This window comes from Cucurbita moschata, unplaced genomic scaffold (genome assembly GCF_002738365.1).
Source record: "Cucurbita moschata cultivar Rifu unplaced genomic scaffold, Cmos_1.0 Cmo_Scf00010, whole genome shotgun sequence".
NCBI lineage: Eukaryota > Viridiplantae > Streptophyta > Magnoliopsida > Cucurbitales > Cucurbitaceae > Cucurbita > Cucurbita moschata.
In genome coordinates, this window is record NW_019268526.1 from 1,749,147 (window position 1) to 1,773,708 (window position 24,562).

The 24,562-nt window shown below is 33.8% G+C and overlaps 2 protein-coding genes and 1 pseudogene across 5 annotated transcripts in view; 2 read left to right on the forward strand and 1 right to left on the reverse strand.

Moving 5' to 3' along the window:
- Positions 1-5,825: 5,825 nt before the first annotated feature.
- Positions 5,826-6,935, forward strand: LOC111448752 (B-box zinc finger protein 20-like). The gene has a single exon (XM_023088478.1). It carries the CDS (start codon positions 6,167-6,169, stop codon positions 6,812-6,814), a length of 648 nt encoding a protein of 215 aa, XP_022944246.1. The 5' UTR covers positions 5,826-6,166; the 3' UTR covers positions 6,815-6,935.
- Positions 6,936-7,221: 286 nt separating this feature from the next.
- On the reverse strand, positions 7,222-18,063 carry LOC111448794 (annotated as a pseudogene).
- A 2,469-nt stretch (positions 18,064-20,532) lies between these two features.
- Positions 20,533-24,562, forward strand: part of LOC111448774 (xylulose kinase) — a 5,703-nt gene continuing 1,673 nt past the window's right edge. The window contains exons 1-6 of one of the 4 annotated variants that reach the window (XM_023088512.1): positions 20,533-20,677; positions 20,883-21,082; positions 22,283-22,422; positions 22,510-22,762; positions 22,864-22,996; positions 23,752-23,840. In XM_023088512.1, coding sequence (XP_022944280.1) covers positions 20,599-20,677; positions 20,883-21,082; positions 22,283-22,422; positions 22,510-22,762; positions 22,864-22,996; positions 23,752-23,840 — 894 coding nt within the window. In that variant the 5' untranslated portion in view covers positions 20,533-20,598. Of the gene's footprint in view, positions 20,678-20,832; positions 21,083-22,282; positions 22,423-22,509; positions 22,763-22,863; positions 22,997-23,751; positions 23,841-24,562 lie in introns of all 4 variants that reach the window. The other 3 variants (XM_023088515.1, XM_023088513.1, XM_023088514.1) reach the window with 3 other exon arrangements.

Genomic DNA, 24,562 nt, shown 5'->3' on the forward strand with positions numbered 1-24,562 from the left:
GAAAAAAAAAAAAAAAAAAAAAAAAATCAACTGTAATATAATATAAATTCACAAAAAAAAAAACATAATTGGTGAATTATATATATATTTTTTATATATATTTTAAATTTTTACTCATGGGGATCCTAATTATATCATATTTTTATTTAAGAAATATTATTAAATTTATCACTATGACAATTTTTTTAAAATTATATATATATATATATATATATATATATATATAATTCCTAATTATATCATATTTTTATTTAAGAAATATTATTAAATTTATCGAGATCAATTATTTAAAAATTATATATATATATATATATATATATATTCATTCCTGTGAGACTTGATCTCCATCAAATTGAATAAAAAAAATTAGTTGAAATGAAAATTGTTATAGGGAGCGGGATGGAGATAGAGAAAGCTTTTCATTCTCTTCTGTCTTATGAACATGTAATCGTTGTCCAAATCAAGTTGAATATTTTTTATCTATATTTATTATCCGAGAGGTCAAGCACTTTTCATAAAAAGAATAATAGAATTAAATAATTATTTTTTGTTACATTAAATAAACTCATAAATATGTACTTTGATTTTGGGTATCAAATATTGGGGAATAAAGCAATAAGGTGGAGGAGTAACCCACAAGCATTACACAATACATTTCAATTATTGTCCTATTTTTAATATTATAATGTTTCTTTTATACGGTCATTTTTTTATTTAAATAAAAAAAATAATATTTTTAACCGATCATGTCTATTAAAAGATCCTTTCGTCTCGTAAAAGATCTTTTCGTTGAAAATATGATATATATTCTTTTGTTCTAAAGTTATGAAGTTTTAAAAAGATGTGTAAAATATCTCTTCTAAAACGTTTATTTTAATTATTATTTTATGTGTTATTATGAAAGAAAAATAAATTGGGTAAAATTAATTTAATATTTCGTTAATTAAAAAAAAATTAATATTTTATAAAAACCATGAAACCATGTTTGGAATTATCGGTAAAAAAATACACTATTAAAACATTTAGTGTTGCGAGTAGGATTAGAAGCTGGGCCCAACCGCCCACTCGTGACCTCTCCTAACGACACGTACATACAATGGTAGCCAGAAACCTAATAGACTCGGCACCGCCCGAGTCAAGGTGCCCTACATTTCTGCCCCTTAATTCTCGTTCTTATACCAGGTACAATCTTGACACTAAAATAGTGAGGAAGAGTATAAATATAACGGACTCATTTCACTAATGAGTTGCGCAACACTACTCTAATTCAGCTCGACACTACTTCGATTTAAGCACTAACGTGAAACAGCGGAATGTGTTAGAGTACAAACCTACATCAATATAATATAAGTATCTTTCTTAGAATTATAGACTGATTCGGTAACGTGACAGATTGCTTCCACTTAATTTGATTTTGTAGGAAGCCTCTTGTCACAACATAGCCCACAAGAAAAAAGGGCAAGTTTGTCGTTTAGCTATGAATTTGATTTTTATTTTTTTTAATGAATATTTAAATTGGATTACAATCTTATTTATTTATTTATTTATTTGATCTTTTGGCTTCACCACAAGAATATGCAACGTGATCTTTATTTATTTATTTATTTATTTATTATTGTTATTATTATTTTGTCTATACAAATAAGCAATTATTTATAATAATTTCATAAATTTTATTAATGTGAAGAATAAATTTTTGGGAGATTTTTTCTCAATTAATATTAAAAAATATTCCTTCTAAATAATTTTTATTAAAAAATTATTGTTATATTTATAGATATACATATATTTATAATTTTATATAAAAGCGAAGCGAGGAAGGATTGGGGCAAAGCTGGGTCGGGGACTTGGAATGTAACCCTGTTCTCATTCTTGTTTAGTTAACGGAGAAAAATCTCTTCTTCCCTCTATCATAGTCTGTTTAAACGAAGACTCTCCACCCGTTCAGGGTTGGTTTTCCTGAGGCCCTATGAACATCTCTAATTATAGCCTTAGCTCGAACATATTATACTAAAAAAATATTCGTAAGAATGTGGATCGAGGTGCTATAACCTACCTTTAGAGAAAATTGTCTCTCAATAATTTTGACTCGGTTAATAATATCTATTTTGTTATTGGTTTCTTCAAATGCACCTATCCTATTAGAGAAGCTTAAAGAACTCTCAAACTCAATCAACGAACCGGGATTGAGCTGACTAAGAAAACATGGATATGAATTTCTAATTTGAGTTTTTTTTTTTTTCATTATAGCACTACACCAACTTGGTTACGTGACCCGCCACCTTAACTTAGACAAACCATATTGGTCCAGTGAACTTCAATCTCAGCCTCGATAAGTCAGTTAGCCATGTGACCTTCAACGTCATATTAAGTAAGTTAGCTCAATCATATATAGAGTAATCTATCGTTACTCCTCTCATCTCTCGTTTAAACATGAATTCTCTATTCCGTTCAAGACAAGTTTCACAGATTAAATAGATATTTTTAATCAGATATCTCTCGGGATCAGACATGAAACCGTGATCAGATTTATTATATCAATTAAAATAAAAAGAATTTTTTTTTTAATCTTCAAAGGCTTCATTAATAATAATGAAAGTCCACTTTTGTGATTAGTTAATTAATCGATATGTCGGCCAACATTAGAAGAAAAAAAGGCACTTGTTGTCGTCTAGCTTTTGTGATTTTTTATGAATATTTAAATTGGATTGAAATCTTATTTTATTTATTTATTTAATATTTTTTGGTCAATACAAATAAACACCAAATATTTATTATGCAACTATGTACTATAATTTCATAATTTGATTAAGTTTGCTTGTTACTAAACCCTAATCAATTATTATACGATTAGTTCTAACGTATTAAATTAATTTTTTGTTACGAACGTGGATCGAGGTGCTATACCTACCTTTATGGGACAAAAAATGGTCTCCCGATACTAGTTGAGAGCCAGTTTAATTATAACTATTTCATTATTAATTCTTTTATTTTAAAAATTCGAGCTAGAATTAGAAACTTTCTTTTCACCCTTCTCTCACGGTACTACTTCACTATCGGTCACCTAGGAGTATTTAGCCTTACAAGGTGGTCCTTGCTGATTCACACGGGATTTCACGTGCCCCATGCTACTCGGGTCAGAGCGTAAGCTAGTGATGCTTTCGGCTACAAGACTCTCGCTATTTAGGGTGCAGCACTCCATCGCTTTGCCTAACTGCACGACGTTTGTATTGCTCTCCCACAACCCCGTTTTCACGGTTTTGGCTGCTCCCATTTCGCTCGCTGCTACTATGGGAATCGCTTTTGCTAAATGATTTATTATGGATTTTTAAACTTTATGCTAAAAAAAAAGGTTAAGCTTTCTCCATTAAATACAAGGTTGACTTATTTTGTTGACTTTGTCGGGTTTACCGTGAGAAAGAGGAAATGAAAGGAGTTTCGTAAATTATAAATTAATGTTTTTTAAAGAAATGTTCGAAATATAAAATTAAATTTTTAGACTCATTTTTAAAATATATAAATTAAATTGACATATATTTTAATTTTAGTTAAAAAAAAATTAAATATGATTTTTGGTCGTTACAATAACTAAATTTAAGATTTATTGGATATAAATGATTAAAGATCAAAATTAAACAGGTAACGATGACATTCCCCGTGCACACGGTTGCTTGCTCCTCACTTTTGCGATTATCCTCACAACCGAACAGTTCTTTTAGCATATTTTGTCCTCACTCACATACATTTTAGAAAAATTTCTAAGAAGTCACCCAACATAGCATTACTCCTAGTAAAGCACGTTTAATCATGAATTTCTTACGATGAAGCCACTGAAATGAAATACACCTTTCTTTTTGGAGGCTCGATCTTAAGAACTCCATGATTAAGCATGCGTTGCTTGGAGCATTTTTATGTTAGGTGACACCCGAGTAAAGGAAGAATACATGAATAAACGGAGATCGCATCCGAATGAGAACGATCCTGAGAAAAAAAAATTAAACAAATTGAAAATCACTATTTATACTAACAACGTGCACTTTTCTTTTCGATGACTCAACATAACACGGTTGTTATAATTTATTTTTAAAATTAGGTTACGTTTAAAAGAATTTTTTACTTTTTTAAAATTAGATAATCTTAAATATGATTTCTTTTCTTTTTACCCAAACTATATTTATAATTTTTAGGTCCTCTCCCTCCGTTTATAATTAATTTCTAACCAGATAATATTTGTCATAATTAAAAGTGAATATATATATATATATATATATATATATATATATATATATATAAACTAATTCATATCCAACCATGGTTCAAATTTAATGGAAGAATTTTTATTTTTTATTTTTTGAAATTAAGAATTTATTTTTTAAAGTAATGTTAAGAGTCGAAAATAATAATTGTATTTGTTATTTGGGGTAATTAAAATCTTGACTTTATGGGTTCTTTAATTTTAAAATACTATATTTGTCTACTTTTGTAAGCAAAAAAAAAAAAAGAATTTATAAATATTAATAAGATAATTATGAGATATTTTATATAATTAATTATTTTGAGATATGGATAAGAAATAATTAATATTTGTAGGTATTTTAAAAAACAATTATAATTAAATTCCAAAAAATCCCTAAATATCGTCAAATTAGGGAAAGGTAGGCTCACCAACCGAGTTAGACTTTGATTTGATCCTTTCTTCAAATTATCTAATTATTTTTTTTAACAAAATTAAAAAAAAAAACCTTAGTTTCTATTTATTTATTTATTATTATTATTGTTATTATTATTAACGTTTAATGTTAAAAATGTCGCACTATTATATTATTTCATGACAACATTTTAAAATAAGAAATTAACGAACTTTTATTGTTAATTTTTCGTTTAATGTTACACATCTTAGATACGAAATTTAAAATTTCAAAGATTAAATAGGTAATTTGAATGTCTATTTAATATATATAGGGTCGAGACCTATGAGGACTTAGCTCGAATAAAGTGGAAAATTCCCGTTTAAATAAAGATGAGAGAGAGAATTGGAAGATACTTTTACCCTAAACAGGGTCGGTGAAGATTATATTCTTTCCAATCCCGTTGAATCTTCTCCCCACCCTCAATTTATATACATTAAAATTAAGGCCAAAAACAAATTTATTTTATATTTATATTATAGAAATATATTTCTTTTAAGCTAAAAACTCAAATTTTAAATTCTATTTATTTATTCTAAAAATAAGATTTTTAATGTTACGTTGAGTTTGTATAAATTATATCATATATTTACTTATAAAATATAAATATTATTGAATTTATTGAGATTTTTACCCTTTTAATAGAAATTAATCATTAAAAAAAAGTTTTTTAAAATTATAAAATATATAGAAAAAGTGATAGAAAATTGGGTCGAAAACCATAAATTTCTACTGATTGACAAGATATTAAATTTTATACTTAACTCAACATGATCGACATGATTTCTTTTTTCAGCATCGAAGGTTCAAATCTCTATATTCTCACAATATTATACTAAACAACATGAACGACATGATTTCTTCTTTCAGTATAGAAGTTTCGAATCTCTATATTCTCACATATCATATACTAAACAACATGGTCGACATGATTTCTTATTTCAGTATCGAAGGTTCAAATCTCTATATTCTCACATATCATACTAAACTACCGAGCATAACTTAATTAACACATTGTATACTCGACTAATAAATCAAAAGTTCGAATCTCCTCAAGTTTGAAAAATGTATTTAAAAATCATATAAATAAACAAAAAGTTTAATATTAATTTTATAAAGGAAAGCAAAGAATGGATATTAAAATTTTCAGGTACACACAATACCCTCCCTCCACAGTCATTTTGGTCCCCTTACCAAGTTACCACTTCTTCATCTCTCTCTCTCCTCTGAATCTCTTTCTCTCTCCTCTGAATATTTTATTCAAGAGTTGCAGAGGAGAAGAAAATGGTGGGATTTAAATATGCCGATTCAAAGGCCAACCCCATGTCTTCAATTCCTCCAGAAAACAAGAAATAAACCCCAAATCTCCTCCTTTTTCTTCTTCTTCGCTCATAGTTACACCAAATTCTCTGCTAAACCTATCTTCATCGCTTGCTCTGTTCTTGAAATTGAAGAAAATTGAAGAAGAAAACAGAGATATGAAGATCCGCTGTGATGTTTGCAACAAAGAAGAAGCCTCTGTTTTTTGCCCCTCCGACGAAGCCGCCCTCTGCTCTGCCTGCGACCACCACGTACACCGTGCCAACAAGCTCGCCGAGAAACACAGCCGATTCACACTCCTCCGATCCACTCCCACCGGCAATTCACCGCCGTCGTGCGATATCTGCCAGGTACGGCGAGCGTTTCTATTCTGTCTTGAAGACAGAGCAATCCTCTGTAGAGAATGCGACATTCCAATTCACGGCGCCAGCGAACACACCCAGAAACACAGCCGGTTTCTTCTCACTGGTGTGAAGGTCTCACCGTCACCGGCGACTTCCTCTTCCTCCTCCACTGTCTCCGGCGGCGGCAGCGATGAAAGCGCGGAGGTTACAATTGAAGCTGAAATTGGGATCTTTAAGGCCAGCTCGAGGAAGAAAGCGAAAATGGGGTCAAAAGGGTTGCTTCGAGGTCCTCTAATGGAGGATTTACAAGCACCGATTGTTGGGAATTTTGGTGGAATGAGTGAAAATGGGGTTTCGTTTTCGACAAGTAACATATCGGAGTATTTGGAGAGCTTGCCGGGTTGGTGCGTGGAGGAGTTTCTTGATTCTTCGTGTGTTGCTGATGTTTTCTGTAAAGTTTGAAGCTTGGAAGAATAATTCCGACCGTCACAATGCCACTTTAAACTTTCATCTGTTCCTAATAATCTTGTCGTGGGAGCTCTCTTTTTTAGCCATTACGAGTTTATTTTACCCTTTCAGTTCTTCATATGTATAGTTACCTACTTTATGCATGTGTTCTAAGCGATTTTGATAGAATATATTCTAAAGAAAAAGAGAGAAGAATGAATGCAAAATAATAATAAAAAGTAAAAATAGAAAATAGCAAAAAAAAAAAAAGCTATACAATTGAATGAAATTTCAGACACAGTTAACATGGTGTGATAATTTATTTCTTGAAATCTTCAAAAACTAAATAAACACAACACCACACTATACATAGAGTACAGTTAACATGGTATGATAATTATAAGCTATAAAATAATACTATATGTACAATTAAATGATATTTTCAGACACAATATGCCATTCTGCTACATACTAAAAGAAAGCAACACAAAGATTGCATCTGAAACTCGAAATATAATGCCCTCTCCCTCTCTCTCTCTCTCTCTCTCTTTTTTAATACAATTTTCAGATATATAATAAGAAAAATGCAATATATATTTATATAGCCTTTCAAAGGATACATACGGATTAATCAATGAATTTGGTGCTTGAAATCGCATGGTAACTGGTAAATGGTAGCTTGAAGACAAATCCCTGCACATAATAACAAACGCCTATGATAATGAAAGATTTTGAAAAGTAATTTTAGTTGATCAAGCATTTAAAATTTTTTAACTGGACAGTACTAATTATAATAATAATGATAAAACATACTAGGTTCGAATTAATGAAGCTTTTTAAATTTCTAAAAGTGAAAAGATATAATAAAGTAGGGTAAAATTAAAATTTTAAAAAGTCAGTTAAGGAGGGCCATAAACTTTTTTAGGAAGACAATTCCAAAAGCTACTTTAATTAATTAAACTGTACAAATCAACATAATTGGTTTCAAACACTAAAAGAAATAAATTTTCCATGTAATTAGTTCCAGCGCCTCCAAAATCAAAATCTTAAATGGAGCCTAAATGTAAGACAGATGGAAAATGGCTCTCTATAAGATGGTTGAAGAAATTATGTACCTTTCTCGAGAGGATAATGTGTATATATATGTCACATTAAAGCCGAACCGCAATGTTTGTACAGCAGATTGGATACATGGAACCAGCAAGAGAACAAGATAGATATACACACTGCAAAGGGGGAAGTGCTTTTATTTGCATAATTTAGATATTGAAATACAAAAGCAGGAGGAAAGCAAGTTTCGTAAGTTCAAAATCACTTACAGCAGAAGGGCCGGTTGGCGATTCAAAACATACTTTATCTACATGTATTGGAGGAATTCACATCGCCTTGAGCTTTCTAGCTCTTTTTCTTTCATCTCCTGAATATTTGCCTGAAACCAGCAAAGAAAAAAGAGTTCATTTTCCTGCTAGAAGTTACGAAGTCGTGGGGAAATTGGTCGAGTTTGCATACCTTAAGGCGGAGAACCAGTGGTTCTTCCTTCGGTGCTTCCTGTCCTGCTGGTTTTAAGATATCCAGCGTTCCTCTGTCCATAATGCTAGAATCAGTTTGAGTGCTGCATTTTTTTCCATCAGCAAAACACTCTACTAATTCGCTCTTGTGCCTTGCGTCACTGGGGAAATCTGGCACAGCTCCTCCTCCCTCTTTCTTCAACTTAGCAACAAGCACCCACATGTTCGCCAAATCATTTTCCAGAGCCTCCTCTTTCTTCTTTGCGACTTCGATCTTTTTCCTGTATTGATCTTCTATAAATTCCTTTTCGGCTAAAGCAGCCTCGAGGGCTGCTTCATGTTGTTTTCTAGCCTGAAGTTCAAATTTTAAATCATCAGAATCGAATTCATCGTAAAATGCGCCGGCCCTTTCATTGAGACGCCCAGACGACCTCCCTTTCCTCCCAGGTCTTAAGCTGTCATGCTTGCGATTAACACCATTTGCATTTTGCAAGCTTCTAGAGTTGACCGTTGCTCGAGCAGATGGCAGTTCCTTCAATAATTTTGCATTCTGCACTGTGAGCTTACTCACTTCCCCAGCTAAATTTTTTAACTCAACAGCAGCAGCAGAGGCTAGTTCTTTTGCATAAGAAGCTTCTTCAGCCAATTTCTGATTCTGAACACGCAATCCATTGTTTTCTTCTGAAAGTTGAACGTGCTCCAGCTTTAATTTCTCATTTTCAATCTCCTGATGGAATAAGTACATATAAAACAGAAATGAGAAAAAAAAAATCACAAAGTGCATTGACTTATCCCATAAGTCCAAACAACCTACGACACTTTTACAATGGAGGCGCAAATTTTAAGTACTTAAAAAGCGCTATTGCTGCAGTTAAAGAACCGTGGTAAGCTTAGCCAGATTTGGATAACACAAATTGAAGCATGTTAAAATCACCTGTGACTGAATTTTCTTTTTCAGCTCATTGACACTCTCTCCAGGTACGTGCTGTTCAAATATCAATGATGATCGATCACCAGTAAATGAAGTCAATTGCTGCTGCAAAAGACGTAATTTATCCTGTAGTTCCTTGTTCTCCGCACTCTGTAAGTAAACAGATTTAAATAGTTGAAACGCCAAGCATCAAATCAAGGGGGTGGAAATAAACATCTTGCAGAAACACAGGAATAAGATAAGAATATTCTATAACAGGATAGTGAAGTACCTTGTTCTGCAATTGTTCCTGGAGGATTCGGTTGTCAGCCGATTTGATCTGATCAATTATCAAAATATTCCTTAGTTAAATTACGAACAAAGAGTTCAGCATGAAGGTAATATGGTAATCCACCACCAGAATATGCTTGCTAGCTTGATAAAGTGCAAATCCAACTTCACAATTATTTGATGGACGGGCTTATTCAACTGGTGGTGGAAACATAGGGTGCCAACTAGATGACCTTGAAAGGCTAAAAGCACATTACAATAACTCACCTCCAGATCAAACCCCTTTTCGTTGCATTGGGCCATCAATCGGGTAATCGTCTGATAACAAACAAATTCAAAGTTAAAATTTGATTAAGATCAACAGATAACTAGCTGAAACTTAATGTTGCTAGCACGAAAGAGATTGCACCTGTTGCATTTCAACCAGTGAAGCATTGGCAACCGATGCCTCACGGCTCTCAGTTATTCGTTGCTCTAAAACCCTCATTTGTCTCCTTTTCTCTTGAATCTCATGCTCCAAGCTCTGGATCTGTATCAGTCAATATGAATGGTTAAATATAAACAATAGCAGACAATATATGAAGTATTGGGTTTCATCGTGCTATACATAGAACAGCTTTCTGAATGTTTGCTAATTTTTTTATTCAGATGTTATACTTCCATTAGTGCTAGTTCTAATGTAAATCAAGCAATCACTTGAAGAACAAAAATAGGATGGTGCACTGCAGCTCTGGAACACGTATAAAACACAGATTACAGATTAAGATATCGTTAAAATTCACTCCCTTTAATTTAAGCAAATTAAAGAGAACCTCAGCAAAAACAAAACAAAAGCATTGAGATAATCTAACTAGAAGAAAGAGCTCCAAGGTTTAAGTTAAATGTAATTGTTAGGGTAGGGAGTTCTAGCTGATAGGCATACAAATGCATGAAAATCATTTGGCAGAAAGCAATTGACGAAGCAACAATGTTATATTTTTTTTTAACAGTTTCTAATGAGATCCGGCAAAAACATGCAAACCACAAATGAAATTTACATGAGTTTTAGAGTTCTCTGGGTCTGCCACCGACTGCTCCACCAAGCGCTTAAGGGTGCTGGTACTAAATGCAATCTCTCCAGAAAGCATCTTAACTTGCTCAACTAGAAAATCCATCTGATCTGACATTGTCATGCCACCCTACCATCCAAAACGTAGTCAATATTAAAAAAACAACTAAACAAAATATTAAAAAAGAAAAGGTTCAAGAACCAAAGACAAAGAAACTCTTATATGAGGTCAATTACAGAACCAAATCCCTAAGCCACGTAATGTTTCTTCATATTGCATGGTAATGAATCTCCTCGATTTCATCGGCATTCAGGACAAATAGTAATTCACAAAGAAGAAAGCTAGTCCAAATATGAAATAAATAGTGATGATTTGAAAAACTTTATTGTTGCAATCCTAGCATATAGTGCGCATTGTTGTCCCGCCAATCAATTTATGGTATCAAGTCATGGCATTGCTGTTTTGCTACTCAAAACGTATTGTTTTAGCCATCATAGCTCACGAGTTTTAATTTTGCATACATAAGGATTTAAACTCCCGAGCTCCTAAAGAGAATAGATTTCATAATCACTGTTATTAATTGCATTACTTTTTGAAGGGTGAATGATGAAAATAGAAAGAGCAAGAAAGCCAAAGGCTGAAGAATTATTTAAAATGAATCAATAACAGTGTAATATTCCAAATCACACAGTGCCTTCCAGGTTGTTCAGTCGTCTGAGACATAATTGTAATATCAAATTATCGGGAAAACTTCACTATAATCTATATTATAGTTGAGATTCTGAGAAATTAACACCAAGACTCGGATACAAAATAAATCTCCTAATTGTGAGTTCTTAACTAAATAACAGGCAAACGTCCAAAACCAAGGTGAAAAGTAGCAAGAGCAGAACAGTTCTAACGGAAGATATCAAACAGAATGGGTTTGAGATCGGATATATGATTTCCTGGTCTAATGTATAAAATGATAATGCTACATACCTTGCAAATGAACTCAATGAGAGAATTAATCGTCTCCATTAGCTACATATTAGCAATACACACGCACACATAATTGAATCAACACCAAGATAACTCACTTGATTTGATTCGGTAACTGTACTACTGGCAGAAGAAAGCTCCTCATTCGCATTCCATTTGCTTAAAGAACTTCGTTGTTTGAAATCATAGGAGGGATTCGATTGAACTTCTAAGACTGAAGAAAGAGATCCCTTAAGGTTTTCACTCTCAGCAGGCATCGACACATCTCTCAAGACATCAAAATTCTGGCAAGATTCAATATGAAATATCAAAAAATGAGCAAGGAACTAGCCAATCAATCCCAAAAGTAAATAACCCTTCAATTGAGATAGTGGCCATTTTAGTCGGCTATTGTCCACCAGAAGATGGAACATTATCTTTCATCTTTGTGATGAGACTTGTCCCATTCTTCCACTCAATTTATAACATAATGGATGAGTAAGAAGACGTGAATTGCTTGTGTGTCTCGTTTTACATAAATGTTAAACCATAGTGCGTAAGTTTTTCAAACAATTAGGATCATCACCCAAGATTTCCAAGAATAATATTTAATGACATGCCAACCAATTTTCAATGAAATTGTAAGCTAAGGTTGTACACAGTCAAATTCAGGAAGAGAACTTACATCTTCGTCACCAAGAGAACAATTCCTTGGCTGACTGGGAACGTCACTCAAACATCCAGGCATTGAGTTCTTTGAAGAGACGAGTATGAGTTTAGTCAACCTCTGAATTCTACTCGTAAGAGCAACCTTAGCTTCTTCTTCTTCCTCCAACCTCGATTGCATTTTCACTTGTCCTTCTTCCAACTGTTGAACAAATAACAAACAATTAGAAGAAGGTTCTAACCAAATAAAAGTTTAAAATCTCTCTACATTTTTCTGTGAGATAGGAGCAATGGAAAGAAACCTGTTGCCTTAAGTTGATAATCTCCTCATGATTAACACCAACAAGCATGCCCTTCTTCAGCAAATCGAGTTCTTGTTTCAGGGTAGAGATTTCTCTTTGATACTTTTTAATCAAAGATTTTTCATCTATAATCTGAAGCACATTTAAGAATAAGCAATATTTTTTAGATATGACCACATAATGATCATAATATTGCAATATTAGCAACTAACCTTATTACGTGAGGCAAAAATTTCAACTCGCTTTGCCCTATTTGCAAACTTCAATGTGTTGTGAGTTTCTTCCATGTTACTGGAGGCAGGGGTAACAGTGCATATCAGCTGAGATAACAAATAGCAGAATGTCACAGGCGAAATTCACATGTATGCACGAGCAGCCTCAACAACAAAGGAGCTATTATTGCAACTTATACTATACTCACAGAAACATGCCCACGCCCACTTAGTGAAGATTGCAAAAGACGTGTAAGCTTTGAATCTCGATATGGAACATGGGATGCTTTCCCCTCGCTCAGCTTTCCAATAACCTTCACGTTGTAATCACTGATTCATGTTTTTTTTTATAGGAAACAATAATAATTTCATTGATATAGTGAAATCTATACAAAAGGTCCTATATCAAGAGATAATTACAAAAGGCTGCGCACTGATTCATGTTATTTCATTAATTCTTATCTATGATTTACATAGAGGAAATTAGCATAAATTGCCTAGAAATTCAAATCACGTCAATTAACTCAAAAGTTATAGAAAATGGAAATTTAATGTTAGAACATGAAATGATCATCAAACCCATATCATATGTTTACGACAGATTCAAACTAACGTACAACCACACGTTTGACCATAGTAGCCTCAGATGCAAATAGGTGCTTTTGGTTGGTCTATCCAACTAAAAAGATAAAAGACACCATGCATTGAAAATTAATCAAAAGGGGGTCATACAACCCAAATATTATCTCATCAACAGCGACAATAATTAAAAAGCACCTACAGTTCCAAGAGTTAGAAGACTTTTATTTATGTAAGACCCTTCCTTTCTCCGTAATCCAGTCGTTTCAGTCTTTGAGCTCTCAGATCCAGCTAAATCGATCAAATTCTAATGAAAATGATGATAGACAGGGAGAAATTAGCCACAAAATATGGTCATCAGCTGATATAACTATATAAGGGATATTTCAATCTCACAAGCTGTGAAAAGATCACTCCATCATATTCATCCCCATGAGCACTACTTTCGACCATCTGAAAACACATAAACAAGGAGGAGAGATTGAAGTGGGGATCGCAAAAACCAAAATGTATAACAGAAGAAAATTGTAATGAATTTCAGTAGAGCTTGTTCATATAATAATGAGACAACCCAACATTATCTACTGTCCATGAAATATTTGATCTAGCATACAGGAGACTATCAAAAAAAATAAAGAGGCAATCTTGACATATCAAAAAAACTACATTCAGTTAATGGTGTGCACACACCAACGCCAAAGGAATATATTAAAATGTTATCTGCAAAAGCATTGAATTATTGAAGCTTGGATTTTATACAAGTACGAAAGGTTCAATATTTGTACCAAAACTTCCACTCTCCTCTCCCTTCCCCCAACCTCCGTACCACACCACTTTGAGTTCATTTAGAAATTTGTAAGAGAAGAATGCCTAATGAGTCCAACGATGCTATAGGAGTCCAGACCAAAACAGAGTAAACCTGGACATAGTAACAAGTGATAAAACTAAATAGGCCTTTATAAAACAGAAAACTAAATCCAGATTCGTAAAGTTCAGTTAACAGTCATGTCACATTTGCTTAGGTAATATCATTTTACAGGACCAAACACCCACTATCAAGAAAAGAAATATTACCAACGTAAATATTGTATGACTTCGGCTACTGAACAGATTAAAATTATTTGATCCAACATGACGATGTTCTGCCATAACAAAGTCAATAATAATAAGCATAGAAAACAAAATATCAGTGTCGATCATTCAAAAGTAGAAAAAAAGAACTAATGCAAGGGGAGGAATGAGGAATTGTGAATATGAACTTAAGTACCTTCTCCAGCAGCAATGAATGAAAGTGCATGCCCCGGAGACAAAACAACTTCTTCTTTTATACCCTCAACATAAGTGCCCTGCAACGAAATCCATGCATTCTTTCTTATGTTCCTAACTGTGGAAGATGGAAAATTCCATTCCCAAGGCCAGAAAAATTAAACAGAGAGCTCTAGGGACAAACCTGTGCATCTTCTCTAACACGTAAATTCTGACCTGTTGGATCTAATAAGTCATTTATGACCTGGTTCAGATGAATAAATTCCACAAAAATCAAATAGGATTACAACATCCTAAGTGCAATGATTTAAATCCTTATAACACCACCTAGACGAAGGTGTAAACAGATACAAAGAGGTTACCACAAAACTCCAACATAGGACGTACCATTAATTCCAAAAAAAAAATTGAAACCGAAAAGAAATTAGTGCAGATGATCTATTACCTCATTGTAGATTTCAATATATGACACACGAAGCAAGTACTCTCGCCCTGGAGTCTGAATATCAGGAAAGTTTTAATCAATCAAACCAGTCTATTATGAAATGAGATTGTGAAAATCTTGAAAATAAGGTAGAGAACGGTGCAACAAGCAAGAAAATGCAGCACATCAATCACATCAACAATAAGGCCCCGAGCTGATGTAAGGATGAAGCGAAGAGTAAATGATGAAAAGAGAAATTTGCATTGCTATAGTTTTTGGATAGATCTTTTTAAGAAAGAAACCAAAGGGTCTTCAAGGGTACAGATCGCTCCTTCCATAGATTTTTGGGTGCTAAAGATTTTTTAGTTATATCATGGTGTAATATTCTCTTATATTTCAGCAATATAGCTTTTCTACTCTTATATCCAATTGACTAGGCTTTTTATAATTCCCTTGGATCGGGGACTCTCCCCTCTTTTGTAATTTCATATTATCAATGAAATTGTTTCTTATCGAAAAGAGAGAGAATAAGAAAAAGAAAAATGAACAGTTGTATCGTCTTGTAGTACATATAGAAGGAATATTTCACATGAGTTTCATGAATCAAATCAGATCTTTGAGACAAAAGATAAGATTTCCCAAGGAAAGCAGGTAAATGCAAACATGTTATACAGTAAACAACTACTGAAATACTATTCGTCTGCATCAGCAAAGAAGCATGGAATATACAAAATGAACATAAAGTTGCCTTATCAGACAAAAAAAAAATATATTAGCACCAAAAGTGATGGACGAGATAAAATTAAGATTAATAAATTAATAATATCAAAAATGGCAGTCAGCAACTGACAGTAGCAGATTTTACAGTACTGTATCCTGAAAATCCTTACATCTTGGATAATGCTGAACACATCCCTTATAGCCAATGGTATAATACCAGGAGAACTTTGATCTCCCTGTACAAATGAAAATGAAAAGCAAAGCAAAAATTAGAAAACGATCACCAACTATTTGGCACAGAAAATATTGTTAAAATGCAAGCTACCATGGGAGCAAAGACAAGGATAACCGAATATAATGAAGATTAAGTGATCGTTGTTAGTAAAACTGTAAAATCTATTATTTAGCTAATGGATTTACACTAAACGTCAGTCAAAATAGAAAAAAAAATATTTTACCCCATCAAACATCATGAGGTATTAGTATGGTTTTGGGAAGGGAAAAAAATAAATATACATTTTTTAATTAAAAAAAAAAGATGATTACAAAGTTCGTACATTATGGGTTAACAATAGAAATAGAAATGGAAGAGCAACAAACCAATGCCCAAGCATACAAATAAATAAGTAGATTGATGACCAAAAAAATTAGTCCAGGCCGTCTACAAATTTGACTAAAGGCTAAGTTATTGTTGACCAGTTTTGTTGTTAAAGACCAAAAAGCAATGAAAAGTATAAATTGGTAATCAAGAGGGCTCCACAAGAGGAAAAAGAACAAACTACAGAGACCTGAACACTATTACCCATTAGCAGTGCTTGTAATTCATTCAGCACGGAGTGCCCGGTAATTGGTGTTATTCATTTGGTTAGACTGAACCAATCAACTAATAATGCCAACTATTCATCATTAGTTCAATCATATATAAATATCATTTCAGGAATAAAAGGGACAAATCAAAGACATTAACTCGTAATTTCAAATTTCTTAACAAATTTCATTAGGAAAAAAAAGACAGGATGGAATTGTTAAATGATCGAACTTACATGCATAGTGTGTGTCTTCCCACTACTTGTGACACCATAAGCAAATACAGTTCCTGCATCGTCAAAAACTTGGTAATAATATTATGATTGAAGCTGGAAACCGTATATTACGAAAAAAAAATAAACGAAGTTCAATGTCTAAGTCCTGCAAACATAGAAATTAGAAGGCATGATGCTCTATAATAACCAATGCACGTTTGCAGTAAATTCTAAATAATGTTGTTGCATTCAGATTGAATGGTTCATTAAACCATTTGTGAGCTTGAAGAGAACAAAGTCACAGACCATTGACACCTTCCATCGCAGCTTTGATGACAGGCTTAGCAGCTACTTCATACACCTCCGAAGTAGAAGTCTGGGACCCAAAAACTTTGTCTGCAACAAGAAAACGCCAAGAGGATCAACTTCATGAATAAACTAATTAACTAAATGAAAAAATAAAACACAAGAATATCTGCATCCTCCTTCGTACTAACAGTTGAGAATTAACGATCATTGTAATTTGAAATTAAGAAGTTCTGAAAAACAATACCGAACGCATATGCAGTTGCTGGATTATACTCATTCCGCACAATTTTATCCCCATCCGCGTACCAAGCAATCTCGTCCCCTCTGTGAAACTCTCTCTCGCTACAAAACACAAATTTCAAAGTCAAACAAATGTACCGCATTACTAACAACCGAACCACCACCAATAAAGCCCATAGATCTGATCCACTGCACTGAGATCTAACATTACCTCAACGGCCGGAACCGAATCGTCACCGAAATGCTCTCTCCACACTTCGATGTATCCACTGGCTCGCTAACCAACTCCTCAGACGCGAAACCGACAGGAGTAAGACTACTAGAACCATGTGGACTATGGTACATTGAATCAGAACGACCTCGATTGGGAGTCGTGGATCGAGAACCAAGTCCGCCGCCGGAATTGAAGTAGGACGAAGCCGAAGTCGTAGAAGAGCGCGGAATCAGCTTACCATTGGTAAACGAAGAGGACGAAGAAGTTGAAGAATACGGACTGGAAGACTTCCGGTACGAAAACGGCGAGCTACTCCGTACTCGGGAAGACGAGGCCATGAAGTCGTCCAGGCGAGCAGTAAGCTCAGCAACCGAAGTAGAACGCCGAGATAAAATAGAGGGAAGAAGAATGATAACTACAACAATAACAACAACACCAAGCTCTCACCTGAATCCATGAAGGAAAACGAAAGAAATTGAAGCATTTTCTCTCCTCTGGTTCCTCGTGGGAGAGAAAATCTTGGAGAGAGAGAGTGAGAGGACTCAATAACCGGAGGGCGAGCGAGCGACGGCAGTGTTTGTTTGGATACCAAACTTCAAATTTGTTTTCTTTTTTAACTATTTTTATACTTCAAACTTTCAAAAAAAACATAATTAATTTTTTTTTTTTTGTTTCAGATTCGACCTTATATGATATTTAAGCAGTGGTTTTTTCTTTTTTTTTTTTTCAAGTGTTCTTGTCTCACAAATTTTTTTTATTTATTTTTAGGGATAGATAGTGTAATTTTCATTTTACAATATAATTTTTATTTAAATAAAATGTAAACAAATAAAAAAATATATAATATAATATTGACAAACAAAAATATAACATTATTTAAAAATATTCTTAATATTACAATAAAAAAAATTAAACAAAAAAAATCGAGTAATTTAAATATTATAATCATAATCTCAAAATTTTATAGGTTGTAATATATAATTAATAATATTTATAAAAAAAAAATTAAACTTTGGACTTACTAGTTAAAATAAAAAATAACAATTAACTAAAATCAAACTATGAACTCGTGAGAATATAATGGTAAAATAAAGCAAAATGGCGTAAAAATAACATACATTTAAACTACATAAATTTATTGAACACCAAAATGGTGTCGTCGTTCTATGTCTCGGGTAAATGGCACCTATAAAAGTTGCATAAAGTGAAATCCGATGAAGGGTATTTTGGTCATTGGATACTCGTTTTGGTGTGTTAAAATGACGTCCCAATGGTCTAAGTACTCTCTCAATAATATCTCGTTATTTTCTAATACCCAGATGATAACATTTGTATTTTTTTTTATTTTTAAATTGTACGTTTTTAAGTATGTCTTCTTTAACATTAGTATTTTATTTCTTTTTGGACGATAATCAGTAACTGGTCTAAAATTAATTATACTGAGTCTATTTCAACGATATAAAATGTATATCGTTTGATTCGAAATTAGAATTTCCTTATCGTGCATTTAATTAAAATAAAAAAAATTAATATTTAGACAATAAATCAAGCTACCTAAAAAACAAACCAATATTTGTATTAAAAAAAATAGTATAATAAAGTTCAAATATAAAGTACGTTCTTCAAAATTAATGGCATTAATTTGGACCGGATAACTTTATAATATAAGCAAGTAAATTAAATAAATGTCGGATGATACATGGCAATAAAAACACAAGGCTATGGTTGTCAATTAAAATTGAAACATTCATAATTAGAAAAATAATGTCACACCAACTTTAGGATACCGACAACTATAGGGTTAGATTTAGTTTGACAAGCATAGGACAAAATTGTTATTTTATTCCATCAATCATTACATTATATTAAATCTTAATAGTAAGTTTTTGTTTCGATTGAGAAACCATGACTAAAATTAATATTTATTTATTTTAACCTTAAATTTTAAATTTTGAATTAATGTGACAATTTGGACTATCCAAGATAAAAAAAAAAAAAAAATCAGTTTGAGTCAAGTTAAATTTGTTCTGCGAGTGTGTTGTGTTGACTTTTTTTTGGTCAGGTCAATATTAATATTCTTAATCGTGCAAATATAGCATGCATACAACAAAATAAAGTCTAATTACTTGTAAATATGGCAACTATATTGTATATTTAAACGTCTATTTAAACCTTTTAAAGGGGTAGTCGTAGATGTTTATCTTTGTCCGTCTTAAAAACGCAACTCATTAAAGACGGAAGCTCTTTAACATGGTCATGAAAACCTTCCATTTATTAGAGAAAGGGGGTTCGATCAGGGACGACTTTACCCCGCATAAGAAAAAGATCCATGTTCGGGTGATTGATTTCGTTGATCATATAATTGGGAGGGAACGTGTCACATTAGAGATAGACCAAGCATATCTATCCTCTTATTACTATGACGAGGCTGACTCGCTATTCGAGGGGTGACTAGTCCCGTTGATCATACAATTGGGATGGAACATATCACATTAGAAATGAACAATTTGATCTGTCATTGAATTACTATGATGAAGCTGACCCCTGTTCGAGGGGTGATCATACAATTGGGAGGAAACATATCACATTAGAGATGAATGATTAGATCGGTCCTCTAATTATTATGATAAGGTTAACCCCTGTTCGAAGGGTGATTGATCTCGTTGATTGTACAATCGGGAGAACGTATCACATTAGAGACGAACAATTAGATATGTCCTCTACTTACTATGATGAGGCGAACCCGTTTTGATTCTAGAGAAGACTAAGCTATGAATATGAATGAAAAAATGAATGTCGGGCTCAATTATAGATAAAGGACAGATGTTCGAAGTTATCAACTTTAAACATGGTTCATTGATTAAAAAAAATAACTCAAGGGCTAAGAGGCTAATATATAGACGTCGGCACTGGTTCGGCTCAACTGGCTAAAACTATATGTACTCGACCACGAGATCAAGGTACCAATCTCTCTATCGGAACCAAGGGTTGAATTAAAAAAATAATAATAATAAAATAAAATTACTGAAAAAATAATAATAAAATATGGGCACGGAAGCGATACACTCTTATCCGTATAGAAACACAGAGCTCAATTCTGAAAGAAACTGAAGCACTTCACAGAATTATGCTTCCTTCCAATCTTCATTCTCCCGCGGCAAATTTGTTTTTGCTTCCATCAACGTCATGCTCGCCCTGTAATCATGGTTCTTCCTCTCTGTCTCTCTCTTTCTACTGTATGTTCTTTTTTTCGTAGTATTGTTATGTTATATTTCAGTTGGGAACTTGTTCTGATTGTTCATAGTTAGTTCTAGCCGAAATTGTATGTTGATTTTATGTCAATTGGAACTGGATTTTGAAGCTAAGTGGATGAGCTCAAATTCATCAATGCATATGATCTTCACGCATCAGGGATTTGGATTTCGAGGAATCAGAATCGAAGAAATCGAAGACGGACAACAATGAGTGTTGCAACGGAAGTGGTGCTTTCTCAAGCAGGGAATCGGCTTTACCTTGGGATGGATTTTGGTACCTCTGGGGCAAGATTTGCGCTCATTGACAAGGAAGGAGCTGTTTGTGCGGAAGGAAAGAGGGAGTATCCGCTCTTTAAGGTACGTGAGTACAGAAGTTACGAATCATGATGATAATTTGAAGTTTTGTTTATATTTGTGAGGTAATCAGGTGAAATTTTGTTTTCAATTTACTGATGGATGAGCTAAACTCAGCCTGTATGAACATATTTAATAGTGGCTTGCTTAAATTGGTTGATGTGTTTTTTTAGAGTTATTTGGTGGGGAAGGGACATCATCAATGCCATAGCAGGCAAATGTTGTCTATTAAATATTGAAATTAACCATTGACAATTACGAGTTAACTATTTGGAATCTTGGTAAGTGAAGATTGCTTCGAATGAGGACATGTTGATGTGAGATATCCCCTATCACATTTCGTCTTGGGCTGTGGAGTTGAATGGCTTACTGCCTTACTGCTTAGATCGAAATTAAGTCAGGTACTTCAATGGTATCTAAGAAAAAAACTCAATTACGCCGAAGGACTCTCAAGTTTAGATTGCCTCGATGCCAGTTTACTAATGGCTTAATTTCAAGTTTTCGAACCACTAACTTCCCTAATTGTTGTGAAGTTAGATAGTGTGAGATCCGACATCGGCTGGAGAGGGAATGAAACATTTTTATAAGAGTGTGGAAACCTCTCCCTAGAAGACGCATTTTAAAACCTTGAGGGGAAGCCTAGAAAGGAAAGCCCAAAGAGGACAATATCCGCCAATGGTGGCTTGAGCTGTTATAAATGGTATTAGAGCCAGACACTGGGCAGGGTGCTGGCGAGGACGTTGGGCCCCGAAGGGGGTGGATTGTGAGATCTCACATCGATTGGAGAGGGAAATGAGTGTCAGCGAGGACACTGGACCTTGAAGGAGGGTAGATTGTGAGATCCCACATTGGTTAGAGAGGAGAATGAAGCATTCTTTATTAGAGTGTGAAAACCTCTCCTTAGAAGACGCATTTCAAAACCTTGAGGGGAGACTCGGAAGGGAAAGCTCAAAGAGGACAATATCGGCTAGCGGTGAGCTTGGACTGTTACAGATAGTTTAGTTTGTTCCAAACTTGGTGAATATGGAGAGAGTGTTTTTAATAGATAAGTTAAGAAGGAAACACTTCCTGATACTGCAAGGTTAATTTTGTTTTAATAATGCTCGACTCTGTTAGAGAGAAGGAATCAGGTTGTGTTGATTCACTCGTAGCAGCATGAATACAGCAATCAGGAATGATGTTACTTTACTGTTGTCTAGAAAGAATGACGAAACAATCGACTGGGCAAGATCGTGGAAAACAACACTTTTCTCATTGCTTGAAGATGTTCCAAATCATTATCGTCATTTGGTGGCATCTATTTCTATTGATGGCACATCTGCAACAACCATAATTGTGGACAGGTCATCATGCTTTAGAAATTTCTGCCCTTCATTAGACTCTGTCCCTTCATGTAAAGTCTGTATTTGAAGCAGCCTATACTTGTGCAGCAACACAGGACAGCCATTGTCAAAGCCATTATTGTACAATGAGACTTGTCCTGATGCCTTACCATTGGTGAAGTCTATTGCTCCAGTGAACCATACAGTCTGCTCTGCGTCATCTACTTTATGCAAGCTGGTTTCATGGTGGAACAGTGCCGACTCAAATAAAGAATATGCCACATTGTTACATCAAGCAGATTGGTTGTTGTGGTTTCTACATGGGAAGCTTGGGGTTTCAGATTATAATAATGCTCTGAAGGTGCTCTTTAACAAGTTTTTTGCACTTTGAGTGCATCTTATGTTTTCCAGATCACTTTAGAATAGCCAATAGCTAATTAAGCTTTTCTTTCTGCATCACAGGTTGGCTATGATCCTGAAATTGAATCTTACCCACCCTGGCTTCTTGCTCAACCATATTCTATGCTTTTACCTCATGTCAAAGCTCCTGGAACTTCTATTGGATATTTGAAAGAAGACATTAGATCACAATATGGTACATTCGCCAATTTTTACTACCACGAATACAAGTAACTTAGAGTACCAAAATGTGAAACTGTAGTAAGTCCAAGCCCACTGCTAGAAGATATTGTCTTCTTTGGGCTTTCCTTTCCAGGCTCTCACTCAAGGTTTGTAAAACGCATTTGCTAAGGAGAGGTTACAAATGGTATCAGAGCTAGACATCGGGTGATGTGCCAGCGAAGAGGCTGAGTCCCGAAGGGGGTGGATCATGAGATTCCACATCGGTTGGAGAAAGGAACGAAGTATTTTTTATAAGAGTGTGGAAACCTCTCCCTAGCATACGCGTTTTAAAAACTTTGAGGGAAAGCCAAGAAGGGAAAACCCAAAGAGGACAATATCTTGTAATGCTTGTAATGGTGGGCTTGGGCTGTTACAGAAAATGGTTGTTGGAAAAGTTTGGTGAGAATATTTTTTTGATGGAAGGATGCCTTGCCTAGTAAAGATTGATTCTATGAAAATTTAACACATAAAAATGAAATGGTTATGTTATAACATACAAAATTTCAATTGTTATTTACATATACAAGTTCAATGTTTGTTGGTTGGTTTGAAGTCCAACTCCTATTGTAAGCAGTTAAATGTTTGTATGATGCTCTGAAGCACTTTGTGAAGTGTATGCTGCATCTCATATCTATAAACAATTACATTCAAGTCTCTCATCTGAGTTCATCCAGTGATAGCTTTTGTATGTTTTGAACGAGTTGGCGTTTAACAAGAACCTTTGTGCAGATTTTCCAAATGATTGCATTGCATGCACAGGAACCACAGATAGTATTGCTGCATTTCTTGCAGCACGTGCGACACTGCCGGGGCAAGCTGTAAGGATTCTATATGACTTTTTTTTTTCCTAATATTTCTGTCACGCACTTGGGGAAAAGGGTTTCCCGACTTACTTACCTTGCTAGGTACAGAGGATAGAAATACGAAGGTTTATTACCGTCTTATTTTGATATTTTTGATATACATGATAGATCAACTGGGAGTAGATTTACAGGAATCTCCTCCAGGACCCTGTCTTGCCGGGACTTGAATTTGCAAGTCCAGGTTTCCATCCCTTGATTAATCAATTAAAAAAAGAAACAAGTTGTCCCCATTTTATTTATTTATTTTAAATTGTGATGGTTTTCACACAATTCCTCTTTCTTTTTTTTCTTTTTTTCTTTTTTTTTTTTAGTAAATATTTGAATTTTTAGCAAAATTTTAAATTTCAAGAATTATTTTAAATAGTTTTCAAAAACAAAGAAACTTTTAAGGGAAAGTAGTGTTTATTTGCTTAGAAAATAAAAATGTCTAATAAAAATGAAATGATTGTATGAGACTTAGGTATTCAGTTACTGAATTTTGATTACGAGTTATTATTTATAAAAATGAACGAAAAGAATTACCAAGTCTCTCCTTAAAGGATACATTTCAAGATTACAATCGGGTGAAAACTCTTCGTTCAAAGTGTCTTTGGTCAAAATTCTTAAAAGAAGGGAGTAAAACACTCTAACAAGACTCCTGTGGCTGGAATATTACTTTTACCCCCCCCCCCCCCCCC

Excerpts from the sequence above, each read along its gene's own strand:
- LOC111448752 (XM_023088478.1), top strand. The coding sequence starts at position 6,167 with ATGAAGATCCGCTGTGATGTTTGCAACAAAGAAGAAGCCTCTGTTTTT.